At 56.3% G+C, this 17,369-nt stretch overlaps 1 protein-coding gene across 4 annotated transcripts in view; it reads right to left on the bottom strand.

Moving 5' to 3' along the window:
- Positions 1-1,124: 1,124 nt before the first annotated feature.
- FARP1 (FERM, ARH/RhoGEF and pleckstrin domain protein 1) overlaps positions 1,125-17,369 on the bottom strand; it is a 273,217-nt gene continuing 256,972 nt past the window's right edge. For all 4 annotated transcript variants that reach the window (XM_059377548.1, XM_059377549.1, XM_059377547.1 and 1 more), the window contains 9 exons: positions 15,817-15,947; positions 10,656-10,724; positions 10,361-10,450; positions 9,793-9,875; positions 9,604-9,716; positions 8,325-8,491; positions 4,616-4,723; positions 4,090-4,241; positions 1,125-2,544 (listed from right to left, as the gene is read on the bottom strand). In XM_059377548.1, the coding sequence (XP_059233531.1) occupies positions 2,463-2,544; positions 4,090-4,241; positions 4,616-4,723; positions 8,325-8,491; positions 9,604-9,716; positions 9,793-9,875; positions 10,361-10,450; positions 10,656-10,724; positions 15,817-15,947 (995 nt within the window). In that variant the 3' untranslated portion in view covers positions 1,125-2,462. The remainder of the gene's footprint in view (positions 2,545-4,089; positions 4,242-4,615; positions 4,724-8,324; positions 8,492-9,603; positions 9,717-9,792; positions 9,876-10,360; positions 10,451-10,655; positions 10,725-15,816; positions 15,948-17,369) is intronic.

Below are 17,369 nucleotides of genomic sequence, written 5' to 3'. Positions count from 1 at the left end.
CGTGACTGTTGTGATGTAACCACAGGCCACACGCCTTCTGAACCCAGCGGTTTGCCGATTGAGTTAGTCTTGTGTCCAGTGCAGTTCTTCGTGTAGCGTTTTGTACTGTTCTTTTGGCAAAACACGGTCCATTTATGAGTGTTTTTTTCTGTTCCCTTAAACAAACCGCAGCTTCCGTATTTGTGCTATCAAATACGGCAGTAAATGGAGAGAGTGCGGTGTGGCGTGTGTGTGAGCACTGGGACTCTGTCGTGCAGGGGGACTGTGCAGGTGAAAATCCGAGCCCCCGGTGCCATGGTGTCAGGAGGTGAGGAGGTCAGGAGAGCGAGGGCCCATGATGGGACTAGTGACTTTCTAAGACGGGCCCCCCCGAGCCCCTCCTCCCTTCGGCCCTGTGAGGACACAGGGAGAGGACAGCAGACTGTGACCTGGGAAGGCTGTCACCAGACACCAGATCTGCCGGTGCCTTGGTCTTGCACCTTCCTGCCTCCAGAGCTGTGAGATGCGTTTCTGATGTTTCTGTTCGAGTTGCCCGAGTGACCTGAGACACTGGGTGTCTCTGAAACTCCCCGGGTTCCTGGTAGCTTGGGGGTGGTCTCCGGTGCCCACAGGATTTGCACTTAGAAGTCCCAGGGGCCCACAGAGGTAGGAGTAGGGCAACATCAGCACCGAACCGGTTTGGACTCTCTGAGACACTGAACTAGACCCCTTCCTCCCCTAGCCTATGGAAGTCAGTGACAGGTACCCTGGGGGGGGGGCATCTTCCTGAGACTGCCTTTGTCCCGTCAGCTGCACCTCCGTTCCCCCTCCTGGGGAGTTGGTCCTGCTGCTGGGGTGTGAGAGAAGCCATCTGGGAAGGAGTGGCTGGTCTCCAGGAAGGACGAGGAAGGACGTGGAAGGTAGCCCCCCTCCCTGGCTTTGTGTTCATCCCTTGAGTTTTAGTCAGTTTCTAACCACGGACAGGCCCCGCCAGGGTTCCGCCTCCCCGGTTTCACGCCGTCAGCCTCACACGAGGTCCCCCGCCCCCCGCCCCCCCACGCTAGGACCAGCCACCTCCACTCCTGGGCCGCTCCGTCCCCGCAACCCGCCCGCATCGGACGAAAATAAAGACCAGACAAGGTGGGTGATGTTTTGCCTTAAAACGTCAGTGTGCTGGATTGTGGCGTGAGGTATTTTTATTCCCTTTTGTTAGTACTTTCAAACCATCTGGTACACAGCGTAAGGCAAGTGATGAACGCGTCTCGAGCTCCTCGTCCATGGGGGCCGCCGCTGCCTCCACGCCCACCAGCGCCGGCTCCGCTGCACCGGCCAGTGGGGCTGGGGTACGGGCAGCGGCTGGGTGGGTCGCCCCCTCTGGACTGGGTCGGAAAGGGAATAGCAGCCACCCGCTCTCCACAGAGAACAGGCAAGCAGATTTCGACTAGCGGGCCCCGCAGGTCCCAGAGCCCGGTTCCCTGTGTAGTCCGACTGTTGCGGATACGCAAGGTCATACTGTGGATACCCCATGCCTGGGTGGGGGGGGGGGATATAAGCGGAGGAAAGAATGTTCTTGAAGACAGGCACAATATATACTACTACCAACTGTGCGGTCCCCAGCCACAGGTGCAGGCTATGGGGGTGAGCACGGAGGGCCGCGCCCCTCATGTTCATGGGGCTTCCACGGCCCCTGGAAGCTCATGGAGACCCTCTGGAACCGTCACGTATCACAAATGGCCCTGATCACGGACATACAAGTTCTCATGCTCGGGAGACAGACAGCAGACACCACAGTGGAGGACCTCCCAGCGCACACACCACTCCTAGGACAGCGAGTGCGCAGACCTCGAGCCGGATCTGGGCCACCCCGCTATGCTTCTGTAAAGAGGAATCACGGAAGCAATTTGGTCCCCTTGTGCCAAGAACAGCATTTTGCTGGAGCATAAAACCCCAAAGGGGAAAGTACGTAGCGTGCGGCGAGCTGCTTCTATTAATCAAAGAAGTAAATCATAACATTATTATAAAAGTAGAAAGATTGAAAAAACGAAATCTGAAAATGATCTCATTTGCTTAAGACTGTGCTGTATCACAAACACTGGAAAACTTTTTTTTTTTTTTTTTTTTTTTAAGAAAAAGAGCGCTTGCCCTGTCTTTTGGTTGAACGGATGGGGTCGTACTGCCTCAAAGGTGCAGCTGCGGAGGAGCGGTCATTTGGCACTGTTAGGGACACGGGGTTAACACTGGCGTGTGCTGGGAACAGGCCACCCGGAGGAAGACCGGCGCAGCGGGAGCCCTGTTCCGTTCAGACCGCGGAACAGCTCGGAAAGACAAGGTTAAAAACGGTTTTGTGGAGACAGGAGAGCTGCTGTAAAACCAGGTTTCGGTTTCCCAGACAGGTGTTAATTTTACTAGGCTTCGTTAATACAGAGGACAGGCAGTGTCTCCCGGGGAAGCCGCCCCCGCCGAGCCCAGCGACAGACGTGCCATCAGTACCCGTGAGACTCTCTGTGGCTCAGGACGTGGGCGCGCGAGGTGGAGCTGGTCGCGCTGCGGATCACCTCCATCCACCTGCGACCGGAGAACGAGAGCAGGGTCAAGGGCTACTTTCTCTGAACCTGCGCAGGGTGTTTTTTTCCCTTGTAACGGCTTCCCGACACTCCACGTAACCTCATGACTTACAAAAACACAGCACGGCAGGCCGGTGCCCGGTTTGCAACGTGCTATTTTAGCAAACGGGTTCTTGAACGAACTCTCGGTACCCAAGTACACGAAAGCCAGGGTAAGGGTTCCGTGAGGTATACCAAAGGAACAGTTTGAGAACCACGGCTGGGGCGCTTCCTTTGTAGAGCAGCGGGATGGAGGGGTCTGGCCCGCTCTGTGCGCTCCTTCTGCCTCCCCGTCTCTGCTGGACAAGGTCTGGAGGTGTTCTGGGGTGTCACAATGAGGGGGCGCCAAATGGCCTCTAGGGGTCGGGACCAGGGTGCTGCTCCCCAACCTCTAACGCGTGGGCCGGGGCCTCCCGTTCCTCCAGGGATCCACATGGTCTCCAGAGTCATCAGTGCCGAGGGTGAGAAATGGGTAGTAAGGCTGTGTAGAAATTCTCTCATCACTGGTCTTTTTAGGGTCTTGTCACTACAAGGCTCAATGGCCCTTGCTACCACAGTGACAAGACCCCCAACCAGTCCAGGGTTCCCAGTCTGGGCTCAGATTTGGGAAGTCTGTCGCCTGGGCCCACTTTTCTAAGCAGTGTACTAGGGAGTGCCGGAGGGGAGGCCTGGGCCTTGGTTTCCCCCCACGGTGCGTTGCCCTGTAACTACCCTTCCCGGCGACTGGGTCCGGGTCCTACCCTGTAGGCTCACGTGATGTGGGGATACCGAAGGAACACACACTCTGGTCCTCTCAGCACGGCCAGGAGGGCTGGGGACCCCTGGCCCTGTCTGCTCTGGGGCCTGCGGACCTCCCCCTACCCCGACCCCACCCGAGCTGGTGCTTTAATACAGGATCCAGTTCCCCAGGGACCAGAATTTCTACTTGAAATTTCAGGAACTGTCTGAAATCGGTCAAATGGGATAGTTTGGGTCTTTCCATCTTTGAAAAGGACAGCTCCTGGGTCTCATTCTAGCCCACAGGAAGTCTTACTAAAAAGGTGACCCTCAGAAGCACGAGGATTTGCTCCCTTCCTCGGGTGGCTCTCCAGCCGCGGCACAATCTGGCAGATTCCGACTGAATACTCTAGACACTAAAACGCATGTTAGAGATTTCAAAACGGGCGCCCTGGGGAGCATTAATTCAACATTGTACAGGTTAGGGGCTGACACTGAACCAGAGAAGTCAGAGTTTCACTTGCTTCTTCGAGAACAGCGGTGGATACAGGTGGCAGGCCGGGGGACCATCCTCCTCACCCGGCTCCCCCAAAGGTCAAGGACATTTTGGAAGTGAGCAAATGCCCAGGCCCACAGTGGGCAGTGAGTAGCTGCCCCCAGAAGAGCCTCGTCCACTGGGCTCGCTTGGGAGAAGGGAGGGGGTGTACGGCCCGATCTCGTCTGATCTCGGAAGCTAAGCGGGGTCGCGCCTGGTTAGTACTTGGATGGGAGAAGGGGTGGGGATCATTACCTTTCGAATGTGTATTCGCTTTCAGCCCTGAAGTAGTACACGTGGGACTTGAAATGCAGCTTGAACACATAGTCTTTGTGGATGTCCTCCGACTCTGAGGGGATGGTGAGTGAGTAGCCGAGCAGAGGCAGGCTGGCGAGGGGGTGATTGTCCTGGGCAGAGGCAACAGCGGGGGGCTTTGGAGAGGCGGCCTCGGGCCCTGGGGCCTAGCTGCAGCGTCTTGCCCCACAGGCCAGCTAGGAGGCCCAGAATTCATTAAAGGCCCTCAGCCTTCAATGAAGTCGTCCCCTCTCCCGCGTTCAGCCACCAGCCCGGTGACCCTTCCCCAGGCCACGGCGCCGCCTCCCGCACGCGGACAGCATCGGCCTTCACTTTGGAAACGAGGGTCTCGGGGATGTGGCCTTCACGGGCCTGGGTGGCTGGAGCGCTTGGGTTCTTCATCCTTCCAGAGTGAGCCTGTCTCCGCACCCACCCCCCAAACCCTGCCTCCTTAGGGCCACTGCGCCGGGCTGTGGTCCTTACTTACCTGGTGAGACTTGTAGAAGAACAGGCAGAAGTTAGTGAACACCACCCACAGCTTCTGCCACCCGTTGCTGTTCTTGAACTTCCTCAGCAGATTCCCAGACAGCTGATTCTGAAAGACAAGCACGCCTGTCAGGAGTACAATGTGGGGTGGGGTGGGGGTGGGGGGGCGGGCGCGCGCGTGCACGCGCGTGCACACACACACACACACACACACACAGTTCCCGGGGCCTCCAGTCCCGGGGGCCTCCTCATGGGGTTTCCGGGCGAGGCTTCCTGCTTCTGCCCTAATTTAGGGAGGGGGCCTCTGCTCCCTGTGGGTGCAGAGTCTGAACCTGATTGAGCTGCTGTCACCCACCTAAATGACAGGTAATTTGCACCCTCCTGCCCCCCCAACGGTGACCTCTGTACCCCAGGTAGAAGGTAGGAGCACATCACGCTTCCTCGCTGTGCCTGCTGCCCCTCGGAGAGGAGACGGAGAGTTCCTGAAGTGCTGCCTCTCACCCAGGGACCCTCCCTACAGGGTGCGGGGGGAGCTTGGTGCTCCCCGATTTCCGACTTCAGAGCCCCGAATGGTAACCCAGGAAAGGCCCCATCACCCCAGGACAACACGCTGTCGGGTGCTGCGCGCCACCTAGTGGCCATGGCCGGAACGCCGGCCTGCCCTAGCAGGCGTCCGCCAGGGCCCTGCACATGTGACTCTCCCAAGGAAGAGTCATCCCCGGACCACACTGGCCTTCCCCACGCGTCCTGCTTGGGCTCCCCAGCTCGGAGGCCCGGTGGGGGACACCTGGGGCACAGGCTGCGCACCCAGACCCCGCACCGGGAACGAGACCGTGGGACTGCCTGTCCACAGCCCTGACCAGCCGGTCCCTCAGTACCCTGGAGACTGAAGGAGGCAGGAAACGGATGCTGGGGACAGACTCCCAACCCGGGGGTCAAATGGGCAAATTATTAAAACAAAAAAACAAAAAAACAAAAAATACACCTGAGTCTACTTTATTCTTCCAACACGCATTTTTAAGGTATGCAAACTTCTTTCTCTTGCCTCCGGGCCCAGGGACCTTAAAGAATTTTAAGTGTCTCTGCCTGGAGTTACCGTCTGATGGGGGGACAGAGGCTACCGGAAGCAAATGGTGCCTCAGGCCGAAAGAGCACTGGAGGTAGACAGACCCACAGACAGGCGGGTTCCCACCCTGCCTGTCACCCACGGGCGAACAGGACGAGAAAATGGGGTGCTCGGAGTGCCAAGCAGGTGATGGCAGCAAGCAAGACTGGGGGAGCCTCACACACGGAGCTGAGTACACCCAAGGCAAGGGGGGAGCCCTCGCCTACCGAACCCACACCCGCCAGCTGGAGCCCGGAAGGTCCTCCTCTTGCGGCCGGTCCCACAGCATGCCGCGGCCCACCGTGACCCAAGTTCAGGCAGGCACATGGGAAAGTTCTAACCGCCGCCACCACCGTCTGTCCTTTCTGGAACATGCCATGTTCTCTGAACAGAGTTCTCCTTCCCTGCTCCCCACTGTCTCATTGGCCGCTGGGGTCACAGCTGCACGCAAACCCCCTCACTCCGGCTTTACTCAGCTACACTTGTCCCTTTCTCAGGTCACACGGCCCTCTGTTCTGGAGAGGCTGAAGCCTGCGGGCAGAGGACTCCGGTCTGTGTCCGACCAGACCAGTTCTCCTCGGCCACCTTTACTGGGTGGGTCAACATCCTTGAGCCCCAGTCGGCTGCGGCCCCGTCACCTCGCTCCCCTCCCAGAAGCCTCTGCTCCTGGACTCCCCAGCGGAGGGAAGGCCTCTGTGCTCTGCCCTCGTCCTGGCACACGCTGCTGCTCAGTCTTTATTCTGGATCGCGTTGCATTTCCCCCCCCCCCCCCCGCCCAAGGTTCTGTTTCATTCCAAAGGGGCCTTATTTGGAACTATGGTCTCCACAGGTGTCAGAGTTCAGATGGGTCCTCCTGGAGTAGGGTGGCCCTAAGGCAGTACCCAATGTCCTCACGACACCTGAACACGGACACAGGGACACCTCCCCATGAGACAGAGACTGAGATTGGGGTGATGCGTCTGTAAGCCAAGAGACACCAAGGATGGTGGCCAATACCGGAAGCTGGGGATGAGGCATGGTGGGGCCCTTCCTCAGCTCCCAGCAGCCCGGCAGGGTAAGCGGCCCTGGTGGGAACCAGTTGGGGGGAATGCGATGTGGCAACCAGGAGAGCCAGAACCCTCCCCACCCCGATTCTCCCTCTCCGTGCTTTCCCTTCCCTCCTGGTCCCTGCCTGCCTCTCCCCAGGCCTCTAACGCCTGCCAACTCCGATCTAAAACACGAGAATGCTCCATGGGCCCTCTCCGCGGGGACTCCTACGTCTCATGTGGACCGCCCCCCGCCCCCCGCCCCCATGCTCTTGGCTTCCCTACCACCTCCGGGTCGCGCCCAGCACATCTTCACGCCTTCCCCAGCTATCGCCCGTATTCCCCTCCACCCGTGGGGGTCCTGCAGGAGATATGAGGGGAAGAGGGTCCATTGCGGGGGGGGGGGGGTGCTCAGCAGCAGCGGAGCCGGGCTGGAAGGCATGGCCGCTTCCTCCCCATTGCCCAGTGGGACCAAAGGGCCTGGGGAGGGGTATGTGGCAAGGGCCAGGGGTTCACCTACATTATTGCTATCTTAAACCCACACACCGCGGGGCTTGCGGTCCCCTCTCGGGGGGCCGGTGGACGTCCCCGACGGGCCGGACAGTCTGCAGTCTGAGCTTATCAGGCCAAGTGGCCAAGTCAGATTGTCGTCACCAGATAACGTCAGACCCCATTCTTAGTTCATGGGCTGGGATCGACCAAGGCGGGCCTGGATCTGGCCTGCGGGCCGGTTTGCTGACCAGCTCACTACACACACCTGACCACGTAGGCCGCTGGGCAGGCCTGTCGCCCCAGAGGATCTGGCCTTACAGTGCCCGGCTCCCAGGACCTACCTGACATGGGGGTCACTGCGTTCCGGAGTGGCCTGCATGCTCCTAGGCTGGCAAAGGGAGTTTCAAGCCTGCCAAGTTCCTGAATCCCCTGACAGTCCTCACCTGCCCCCAACCCCCCGTGCGTGGGAGAAGCTCTAGTTCCAAAGCGGGAAGGGAGGCAGGACGCTGAGTACAGCGAGCTGGGCAGAAGGACAGAGTCCGTCCGTCCCCTTGGGGTTGGAGCTGAGGGACCGTTCACTGGCAGCCCCAGGAAGGCCTGGTGCCAGGGGTGCTGGGGAGGTCCCGGGTGGCGCACCTGGGGCCCAGGGCCTGCCCCTCACATGGGTGCTCCCAAGGACGCTTTCAGAAACAGGCGCGGGCTTTCGGCCCCCTTCGCAGGGGGACTCCGGAAAAGCAGCGTGGAACCGTGATGGTCACCCCCAGAGAGTGATCGCGGACAGTCCGTAGGGACTGTCCCCAACACCACTGGCTGGCCCCTGCCATCCCTGGCTCAGGGTCTCCCGTGACATGTCCTGGGCCAGGTCCATCTCAGAACTCAGGTTTCCAGGTGTGAAGAAGGCAATCCAGCGCCTCTGCTCATGGCAGCCCGGCAGCGGGGGCGGGGGCAGCCGGAGCCCACACGGCTCCGTGGTCCGACCTGGCCCTGCCGTGTCCCCCTCCCCCACCTTCCTGAGCACCAGTGACCAGCACCGGGAGGGGGACGACCACAGCTTCGGGGGCCCGGAGAACACAGGATGTGATCCACACCTCCACGGCGACGCTGAAGTCCACCATGGAGACGCTGGTGTTGCGATGCCAGCACACATGTACCGTCGTGTTGCCGCGGGGCGGGGCCTGGCGCTCCAGCGACGTGCGCGAGGCGCTCAGGTCATCCTCCGACTCCTGGTCCGCCACCGTGGCCTCGTCCGGGGACTCTGTGCGGTGTGACAAAAGGCTGTGCTTCGGATCTCTGCTGGCCAGGAGAAGGACCCTCCCGGACCCTCCTGGGTGCCAGATGGGACAGGACGGCCGAGGGCATTCAGCTGGGGAGCCCCCTGCACCCCGCCCCGAGCAGGAGGTCACACTAGCAGCCATCTCCTCGTCCGGGTCCCACCCTGTCAGCCCCTCTGCCAGGGAGCCCCGAACACACCTGGGCACTGAGGCCTGGGGTGTTCGCCCGGTCAGACGGCCTCGGGTCCTCTCCCTACTGCCGGCGGTAGCACTGTTCTAAGGGGTGTTTGAGTGGGTGGAAGTTCCTTGATTTTTAGGGTTATGAAACACAAATGTCTATCAACGACAGCCAAACTACAGAAAGAACCCAGGTGTCTTTTGGGTCGAAGAAGAGCTGGCGATCTAGCCACCGGAATATTACGCGGCCGTCACAAAGGTGAGAGCTTGCCATTGGCAAGGATGTGGATGAACCTGGGGGATACTGTGCGAAGTGAAACAAGTCAGAGGACCAACACCATATGATTTCACTCAAGGAACAAAACATAAACATACGGGAGGGGGAGAAAGCAGGAGACAAACCATAAGAGACTCAACTACAGACGACAGACTGAGGGTGACCAGAGGGAGGTGGGTGGCGAGATGGGCTGGATGGGGAATGGGCACCCGGGAGGGCACTCGTGATGCGCACCGGGTGTTCTGTGCAACTCATGAACCACCGAATTCTGCTCCTGAAGCCAATATTGCACAGTACGTTCACTAACTGGAATTTAAATAAAACCGGAAAAAAACGTACATGGAAGAAGTAAGATGTGTCCAATCGATCACAGCAGCTATATAGAAGTACTTGGGTCAGAGGGCCTTCTTTGTTTTCTATCCTATAAACTTCCAATTACATGATTTTGTACATATGTCATAAAAATTAGGAATAAAGAAGACTAAACACAAACGTCCGTCACAGAGATGGGAGCTGCCGGGAATGGAACAGGCTGTCCCCGCTCCGTGAGCCGGGGCTGTGCCCCCTCCAAGGCCAGCTCCTGGAGGTGGTGTGCCCATGCCATCAAGCACTAGGAGACTCCCCCCGCCGGCCCACACTTACTGTTGTCAGGGGGGCTGCTGGCCAGGAACTCAGGAGTGGGGCCGCTGCTTTTCTCTGCCAAATCAATGGCCATCTGGATATCCTCAACCCACTTTTCCATCTCGGACCTGGAGCTGAAGAGGCGGGGGACAGCTTTTCAGAGCCCGGCAGGGAAAGGGGCCGACGGGAGGGGTCGGGCGTCCGCCTTACCTGGCCGCCACGACGACGGACTGCCGCTGGCCCCGGAGGGTCAGGCAGTGGGGCACACCCCACTCGTCCTCGCTTTCCTCGATCTGTGGGACGAGTGTGCATCGTGTTACTGCCAAGAGGCAAGTGGGACACGCAGTGCATTTTCAAACGCTCCCCGAACTGGCTATGGCTCAAAGGAACCACAAAGGCACGGAATTGCTTTTTGGCAGTGCCCATAAACTTCCCTCTACCCGGTGGCGGACAGGCGGCCCCTGCTCGAGGGGTGGGCTCCCCTGCTCTAGGGGCTGGTAAGAACACTCTTTCAGGGGTCCCGGGACCAGGCCTACCTCATGGCCATGACAGCTCGCTTCCTCACTTGATTCTAGAAGGAGGTTGCCCGGACATCTCACATGCAGGAGGAGCCGTGTCCCAAGCCCCTCTCAGGGAGCCCGAACAGGGCCAAGGGGCCTAGTTCCACCCCTCCCTCCCCTTCTTCAGGTCGCGGCCTCCCCCTTCCTCTAGCTCGGCCTGCCTCCTGCAGGCAGCGCACCAGAGGGGTGGGGATCGCATGCCCATGGCGCATACTCACGGTCATGCCGTACAGCGGGAGCTGTCCGTGGACTTTAAACTGATTCGAGGCCGTCAGCCCCCTGCTCGTGTACAGCAAGACGTCATTGAACTAGAGGAGCAAGGACAAGTGCAGCTGAGACGGATGGGCTCCCCTGAACCCACAGGTGCACAGACTGCGTCTTCAGAATCTTGCAGGGCAGCTGCTCCGCAGCGACCGCAGCTGCTCCTCCTGCCTCCCTGGTGGCCCGGGCCCGGCCCCATGACCCCTGTGGGGCCCCCCATCACCCTGAAGACCGACGGCTCTCGGCACTTACCAGGAAAAACATGCGCTGCTGGAGTCCCTTGCCGGAGAGCTTGCTGAGGCTGCCCAGGCGGATGAACTCCTGTGGAGCAAACAGAGCCCGGGGGTTGGCGGCGGCGCGCGAGCCCGCGTCCTCTTGCCACGCTGGGTTCCGTGGAGAACCACAGCAATTCTAGTTACCGTTCACTGAGTGCTGCTGTCCCTCCCAGGAACCCACAAGGCGGGCGCTCCGATGGGCTCCGCGCAGAGAAACCAGTGCTCAGAGGCCACGACACTGTGGCTCCATGGCCAGTGCTGCGAGCGGGGTGGGGGTGTGCAGTGGAAGGTGGGGGGTAGTAGGGTCTCCCGCCACATGCATGGTTGGGGGGGTGGTCAGGGCATTGGGAAGACACAGAAGCCAGAGGGGAGTTACTCCGAACCCAGGATCGCTCTGTGACTCACAGCTCTGGTTTCTGGAAACCAGTAACTGCTCTGGGATAAAACAGCCAGAAGCAAACGTGTCCAAGGAATTCCTCCTCCCAGATTAATAAACAACTGGGGGCCCAGGTCACTTGGGGGCACTTCAAAAATTAAAAAAAAAAAAATTAAAACTCTAAACCTCACAAAATTTTTTTCTTGTAAAATACACATAAAAATGACCGTTTGTGACCTTTAGTGCATCCAGAAAGTGTACGCATTGCTACTCTCCAGGTCTGGACATTTTCATCACCCAAAAGGAAACCCGGTGGCCCTCAGGCAGTCACTCCCCACTCCTGCCTTTCCCTAAGCACCTGGCTCCCACCAATTTTTTTTTTTTAATGGATTTGCCCATTCTGGATATTTCCTATAAATTCTGTCTTGTCATATATGAAGTTTTGTTTTGCGCCTTCTTCCCCTTGGTGTGTTTGCAAGTTTCATGCACATGGGGGTACATATCAGATCTCCCCTCCTTCCCGTGGCTATTTCCTTGTATGGACACATCACACTGTGCTCGTCTATTCACCTGAGGATGGACACTTGGGGTTTTTTGGCTACGACAGTGTAGTTATGGACATTCACATTCAAGGTTTTGTTTGAGGGGGCGCCTGGGTAAGCGTCTGCCTTTGGCTCAGGTCATGATCTCAGGGTCCTGGGATCAAGCCCCGCATCAGGCTCCCTGCTCAGTGTGAAGCTTGCTTCTCCCTCTGCCTCTCCCCTCTGCTCATGCTCTCCCTCTTTCTCTCTCAAACATAAATAAATAAAATGTTTAAAAAAATTTGTTGTTGTTGTTGGAATACCTGTTTTCAATTCTTCTGGCTATATACTAAGGACTGGAATTGCTGGGTCCTGGGGAAATTCTATGTTAACTTCTTAAGGAGCCACTAAACTGTTCTCCACCATGCTACTTCTAACCCAGGGCTGCAAGTTCATTGATGTTTTTCACAGTCCTCCTGTGGAGGTGGGGGCTCTGCTTCCCTTCGATATGGGTGGGCTGGTGACTGATTTGACCAACAGCGTGTGGACCTGCCACTATGTGACTTCCAGGATGAGGTCATAAGACCACATGTAGCCTTTGCTTTGTCCCTAGGAACACTTGCTCGTGGGACCCTGAGCGGCGCACAGCATTAAGACCAGCCTGAACCGAGGGCCGGTTGGGCTTCTCATGGGCTCCCTGGTGCATAGTCAGTTCCAGCCGAGCCTCCAGATGTCGCTGCCAGGTGTCAGCCTCTGACCCTCCAGGCCAGGCCAGCCCGTCTGGGACCCCTGTCCGTGCACAGGGAGCGGAAGAATCCCCTGGCTGAACCCCGCCCAGTTCCTGACTCACGGTGAGTCATGACCTCTACGGAACAGCTGTTTTCAGCCTCTAGAGGTCCATGACCTCTAGGAAAAGCTGTTTTCAGCCATGACATGTCCGAATAGTTTGCTACGTTATCAACAGACTTCTGGAACACCTGCCACCAGATTTTTCCATGCTCAGAGCAGCTACCGAGCCAGGGCCTCAGCCAACTCATTTTGATTCTATAGACTTTGGCACAGACTGACTCAACTCTGCTTTTTTAATGAAATATGGATCAAAGACCATGTCTGCCGGCAGTTTCACCGATGTACGTGTTTTGGGGACCAACAAAGGGACACATCATAGATCCTTGCAGGAATTTGGGATGGATGCTATCAGACATCAACAATGCGATCCGAGGAAATGCTGTCGGGTGGGGGGGTGCACCACTACCAGGCAGCCAAGGATGGGACCGGGACTCAAACCTGCTGCAACAGGTGCGTTTTCTAACAGATCTGTGGGAGCTTGACTGCTTTCTCTGCGGGAGATGAGGTGCCCTGGGACACTGGCTGCAGGAAGACGGGGGAGCCCCGTCTGTGTTCCTGGGTTGGGGGGTGCTCCAGCGGTGGGGAGAAGGGCTGTGGACTCCGATATCAAGGTCCGACACAGGGGAGGGAAAATGTCCCGTGTCTAAAATTTTTCTTTTTAAACCACAGGAGGCGGTGGGAGGACGGCCCCAAATATCCTTGAGAGCAAAGCTGCTTCCCTCCGGAGGGAAATCCAGTCCACACCTCTGAGTTTTCCCAAACGGACCTCACCCACCGCCAGAGCCTGCTTCCTTTCTGACTATGCTCCTCTAACCGGAAGGCTGGCCCAGGACAAGCTCTCCCCCAGGCACCCAGTTCTTAGGATAAACACCATCGGGGGGCTGACTCCGGCCCAAGTACACCTGGGGTGGCCTGGGGTAGCCTGGGGTGGAGGGGGGAAGTCCCACCCTCCAGGATGTGATACCATCGCGGACTGACCCCAGCAGGAAGGTGAGCGGATTCGGCCCTGCCAGACTCACGCTGCAGCAGCCAAGGGGGGCGTCTCCCCTTTAAGTCTCCATTTTTGAAATTCTACTTAGAGACAAATCAGAGCTTTCCTCCCAGCCATGGGGGGTTATTTGTTCCCCGGAGGGCCTGTGATTCCTTCCTCTCCGATTCATTCAGGGTAGACCTGAGGCTAGTTGATGGACACACGGGACATGAATATAATGCAGTCGGTCACCAGCTCCCCAACTCCCCAGCTCCAACTTCCCCTAAATAATCCCGAGCACACAGTAGGAGTCTTATACTGGCATTGTAGAGGAGCCTCAAGTTCAACGTTGTCCCATTTTTCAGAGAAAAAACCGAGGAGCAAAGTGACTTAGAAACCTGTCCGGGATCAGTGACAGAACCTGTACTTAGCCACAGGCCTTCCTCCACGATGCTACCCTTAATCTCTTCAAGTAACTACAGGTGGGGGAAGGAGAGTCACATTTGCTATTTTTACACATTAAATCTCATTTGATCCTCATGGCCTATAAGGGACAGCATAGGACGCCCGTGCTACAGAAAGGAAGGAACATTCTGGTTGGTTGAAACACCGAGGTCTGGCGGAGCGAGGACCTGAGCCTGCGACTTCCTGCTCTAATCTGCTCTTCTTCACATGGTACCAATGGGGGCCTTGCCGCAAAAAAAAAAAAAAAAAAAATTTTTTTTTTAAGATTTTATTTATTTGAGAGTGAGCACAAGCAGGGTGTGTGTGGGAGGAGGGCAGGAGGAGAAGCGGACTCCCCACGGAGCAGGGAATGCAACGTGAGGCCAAAAAATTCTTTATGGGTAGGCTCTGTTCACCAGGTAGCATAATAGGCTACGTATTCTAGAACATCCAAAGTTAAGAGACAATCTCAGTAATGGCACGGCTTCCTTGTAGCTGGGTAAATGTGCTTCTTACATGAAGCCCACTAGAATGTTCTCCCTGGCAGAGCTGATGCAAGCTCTGGCTTTCGTTTCCACCTGTCACGCCCCACATACAACTCTTCTGACCATCTCTCGCGACTAGTGTTCCATCAGTTTTGTAACTGGGCTCTCCTGTCAGAGACCCAAACACACGGGCAGGTTCCCTCGTCTTCCCCACATTACAGACTTCAAGTTTCCGGAAAAGCTGCCTGGCAGCCAGGACGGAAAGCCCCTGGCAAACTGGACAGAGCACCTGTCCGAGGAGCAGCAGATATGGGGGTGGGCGGCTCAGGTCATGATCTCAGGGTTGTAAGATCGAGCCCTGCATGGGGCTCTGTGCTCCGTGCGGAATCTGCTGGAGACTCTCTCTCCCTCTGCCCTTGCCCACTGCTCACGTGTGCATGTGCTCTCTCTCTCTAATAAATCTTAAAAAAAAAAAAAAGGCAGATGTGCAACAGACCAAAGGCACCAAAATTCTCTCTGAAGCACCGGGTCATGTGTACCTTGAAACGGTGCAGCCCTAGGGATAATGATCCCAGACAGAGTGGATATACCGCCTAATATTTTTTGATCCCTGGGCAGTGATGGCTTCTTAGGAAAAGAATCAGAAGCAGGCAGGTTCCCTGTGTGTTCATGTCCCCCTGGCCCGGAAGGGGTGTGCACGCGCGTGCAGCGAAGCCCTGCTTCCCCGCGCGGCCGGGGGAAGGTTAACAGCTCAAGTGAACGCGAATCTCTCCTAGAACCATGTTCGGCCTAAAACCTTATTTTAATTCTAAATTAAAATTATGTCGCGGGGCGCCTGGGTGGCTCAGTGGGTTAAGCCGCTGCCTTCGGCTCAGGTCATGATCTCAGGGTCCTGGGATCGAGTCCCGCATCGGGCTCCGCAGGGAGCCTGCTTCCTCCTCTCTCTCTCTCTGCCTGCCTCTCTGCCTACTTCTGATCTCTCTCTGTCAAATAAATAAATAAAATCTTTAAAAAAAATAAAAAAAATAAAAATTATGTCATGCACAGTAAACTGCATCTCTTAAAACTCCTTTTCATCCTTATACAGGAATTTACGTGCTTTGGGGCGCTAATTTTCTTGCACGACTGTATCACCATTTTGCCCCATTGTTTGTTTGTTTTCCCTTGGCTTCCATTTCCATTTCCCTAACTTTTAAAAACTAAAATAAGCTACCTCAATTCTTCTCCAGATATGGTGGGAGGAAAGAAAATTAGCCAATCAACAGGTAAGGAGAAATAGTAGACCAGGTGGTCAAAGGCTTGCTTATCTCCTTCTGACTCAGAATTTTCTAGTGATTCTGTCACCATCAAGGCGCCTTTCCCAGTTGCCTTGTAGCTGGAAGGAAGCCACTTCATTGGGAGGAGGGGGTCTTAAACCAGAGTCCAGATTCAGAAGGTTCAAATGTAAGTCACTGAAACACTGCCTCGCTGGCTTGGCTCCCGCAGCAGCTTACCCTTCCTGGAATCACGAGATTGTCGATGCCGATCAAGTCCTTCTTGAGTTCGTGCAGCTTCTGGAAGTTCTCCATCTTGATCATCGTACCGTGAAGCTGGACCACCAGCTCAGTGATCTCTGCCAGAGCAGCTAACGAAGCGAACACAGACACGGTGGCATGAGTGGCAGACCGGGGTCCCCCCCGCCACCACACCCCAGTATCAGCCCTCTGGGTCCCATCCCCCAGTAGCTAAACTAAGTTAGAAGCCATCCTCCTGGGGGGAAACACTGCTATTCCTAATACAAATTTTTCACAAATAAAAAAATTGGCATTGTGTATTTACTGGAGTTTCCCAAATGCATTCTAGAAATGTAAAAGATCCCTTTGTGGCTACGTGGGGGACGGCTGTCCTGTCGGAATCACTGGGCACAGAGAGGCAAACCGTAGGGGAAGAAGCAGGAGGAGACCTGGAATTTTTCCCTGGGGCAGAGGTTTCTACCCGCCTCCTGTTACCCGGGAAGAACAGAGCACAGGGAGGCCACAGAAAATCTGGGGCAAAGGAGAGACCCTACTGATAGTGTGACATTCTGGAGCACGTGACATCCGGCACCGCACCGCACCACCCCCCCCCGGGGTTCTTCCTTCTGCACCAATTATCCCATTTACCAAGATGACTGCAAAAGGCAGATTTTGGAGCCTGGGCACATCTCCCTCACGCGGGGACGTATCTGATATGGAAAAGGAGCTGATGCCCAAACTAGAGTGACTTTAGTTTACGTAAATCCATAGGAGCTGAGCGTTTAGATATTTTCGTCAGGAAATACTTGTCAGTGGTGGGGGCGGGGGTCGGGGCTGGGCGGCACAGCTGATTAAGTGTCTGCCTTTTGGCTCTGCTGGGATTGAGCCCCCGCTGGGCTCCACGCTCAGTGGGGAATCTGCTTCTCCCTCTCCCTGTGCCCCTCCCCCTGCGGACACATGCACACTCTCGCAAACAAATGAATCTTTAAAAAAATTTAAAAAAATATTTAAAAACCTCATCTGTAAGTTTTGTCTACATATCCTAGGATACCAAAGGATCGACTTTTCTGCAACAAGCCCCACAGCCCCATTCCCTCCTTAAAACCCTCCCAGTCTTCCCCTTTGCTCTTCCTTGCAGTCTTGTGGGATTTATGAGACCCCAGGGGGCCTGGGCTCTGTTTACTTTGCCAGTCTCGTTTCTGCTGCTATCTCTCTGTGTTCTATATAGAACTTCTACTTTCTGTAATGTTCCACAGTCTCTGTCCCCTGTGGGCCTCTGTATGTGTTGTTCCCAAGTCTATCCAAGAAAATTCCTTTACTTTATACATTAGATAAAAACTTAAAATAACCTTTCCTTCAGGGCACCTGGGTGGCTCAGTGGGTTAAAGCCTCTGCCTTTGGCTCAGGTCATGATTCCAGGGTCCTGGGATCGAGCCCCACATCAGGCTCTCTGCTCGGCAGGGAGCCTGCTTCCTCCTCTCCGTACTTGTGATCTCTGTCTAATAAATATCTTTAAAAAACCATAACCTTTCCTTCAGAAAGCTCCCCCTGGG

The sequence above is a fragment of the Mustela nigripes genome, chromosome 15 (genome assembly GCF_022355385.1).
Source record: "Mustela nigripes isolate SB6536 chromosome 15, MUSNIG.SB6536, whole genome shotgun sequence".
Classification (NCBI taxonomy): domain Eukaryota; kingdom Metazoa; phylum Chordata; class Mammalia; order Carnivora; family Mustelidae; genus Mustela; species Mustela nigripes.
Note: the sequence above shows the minus strand (reverse complement) of the source record. Positions and strands in the feature narration are given on the sequence as shown.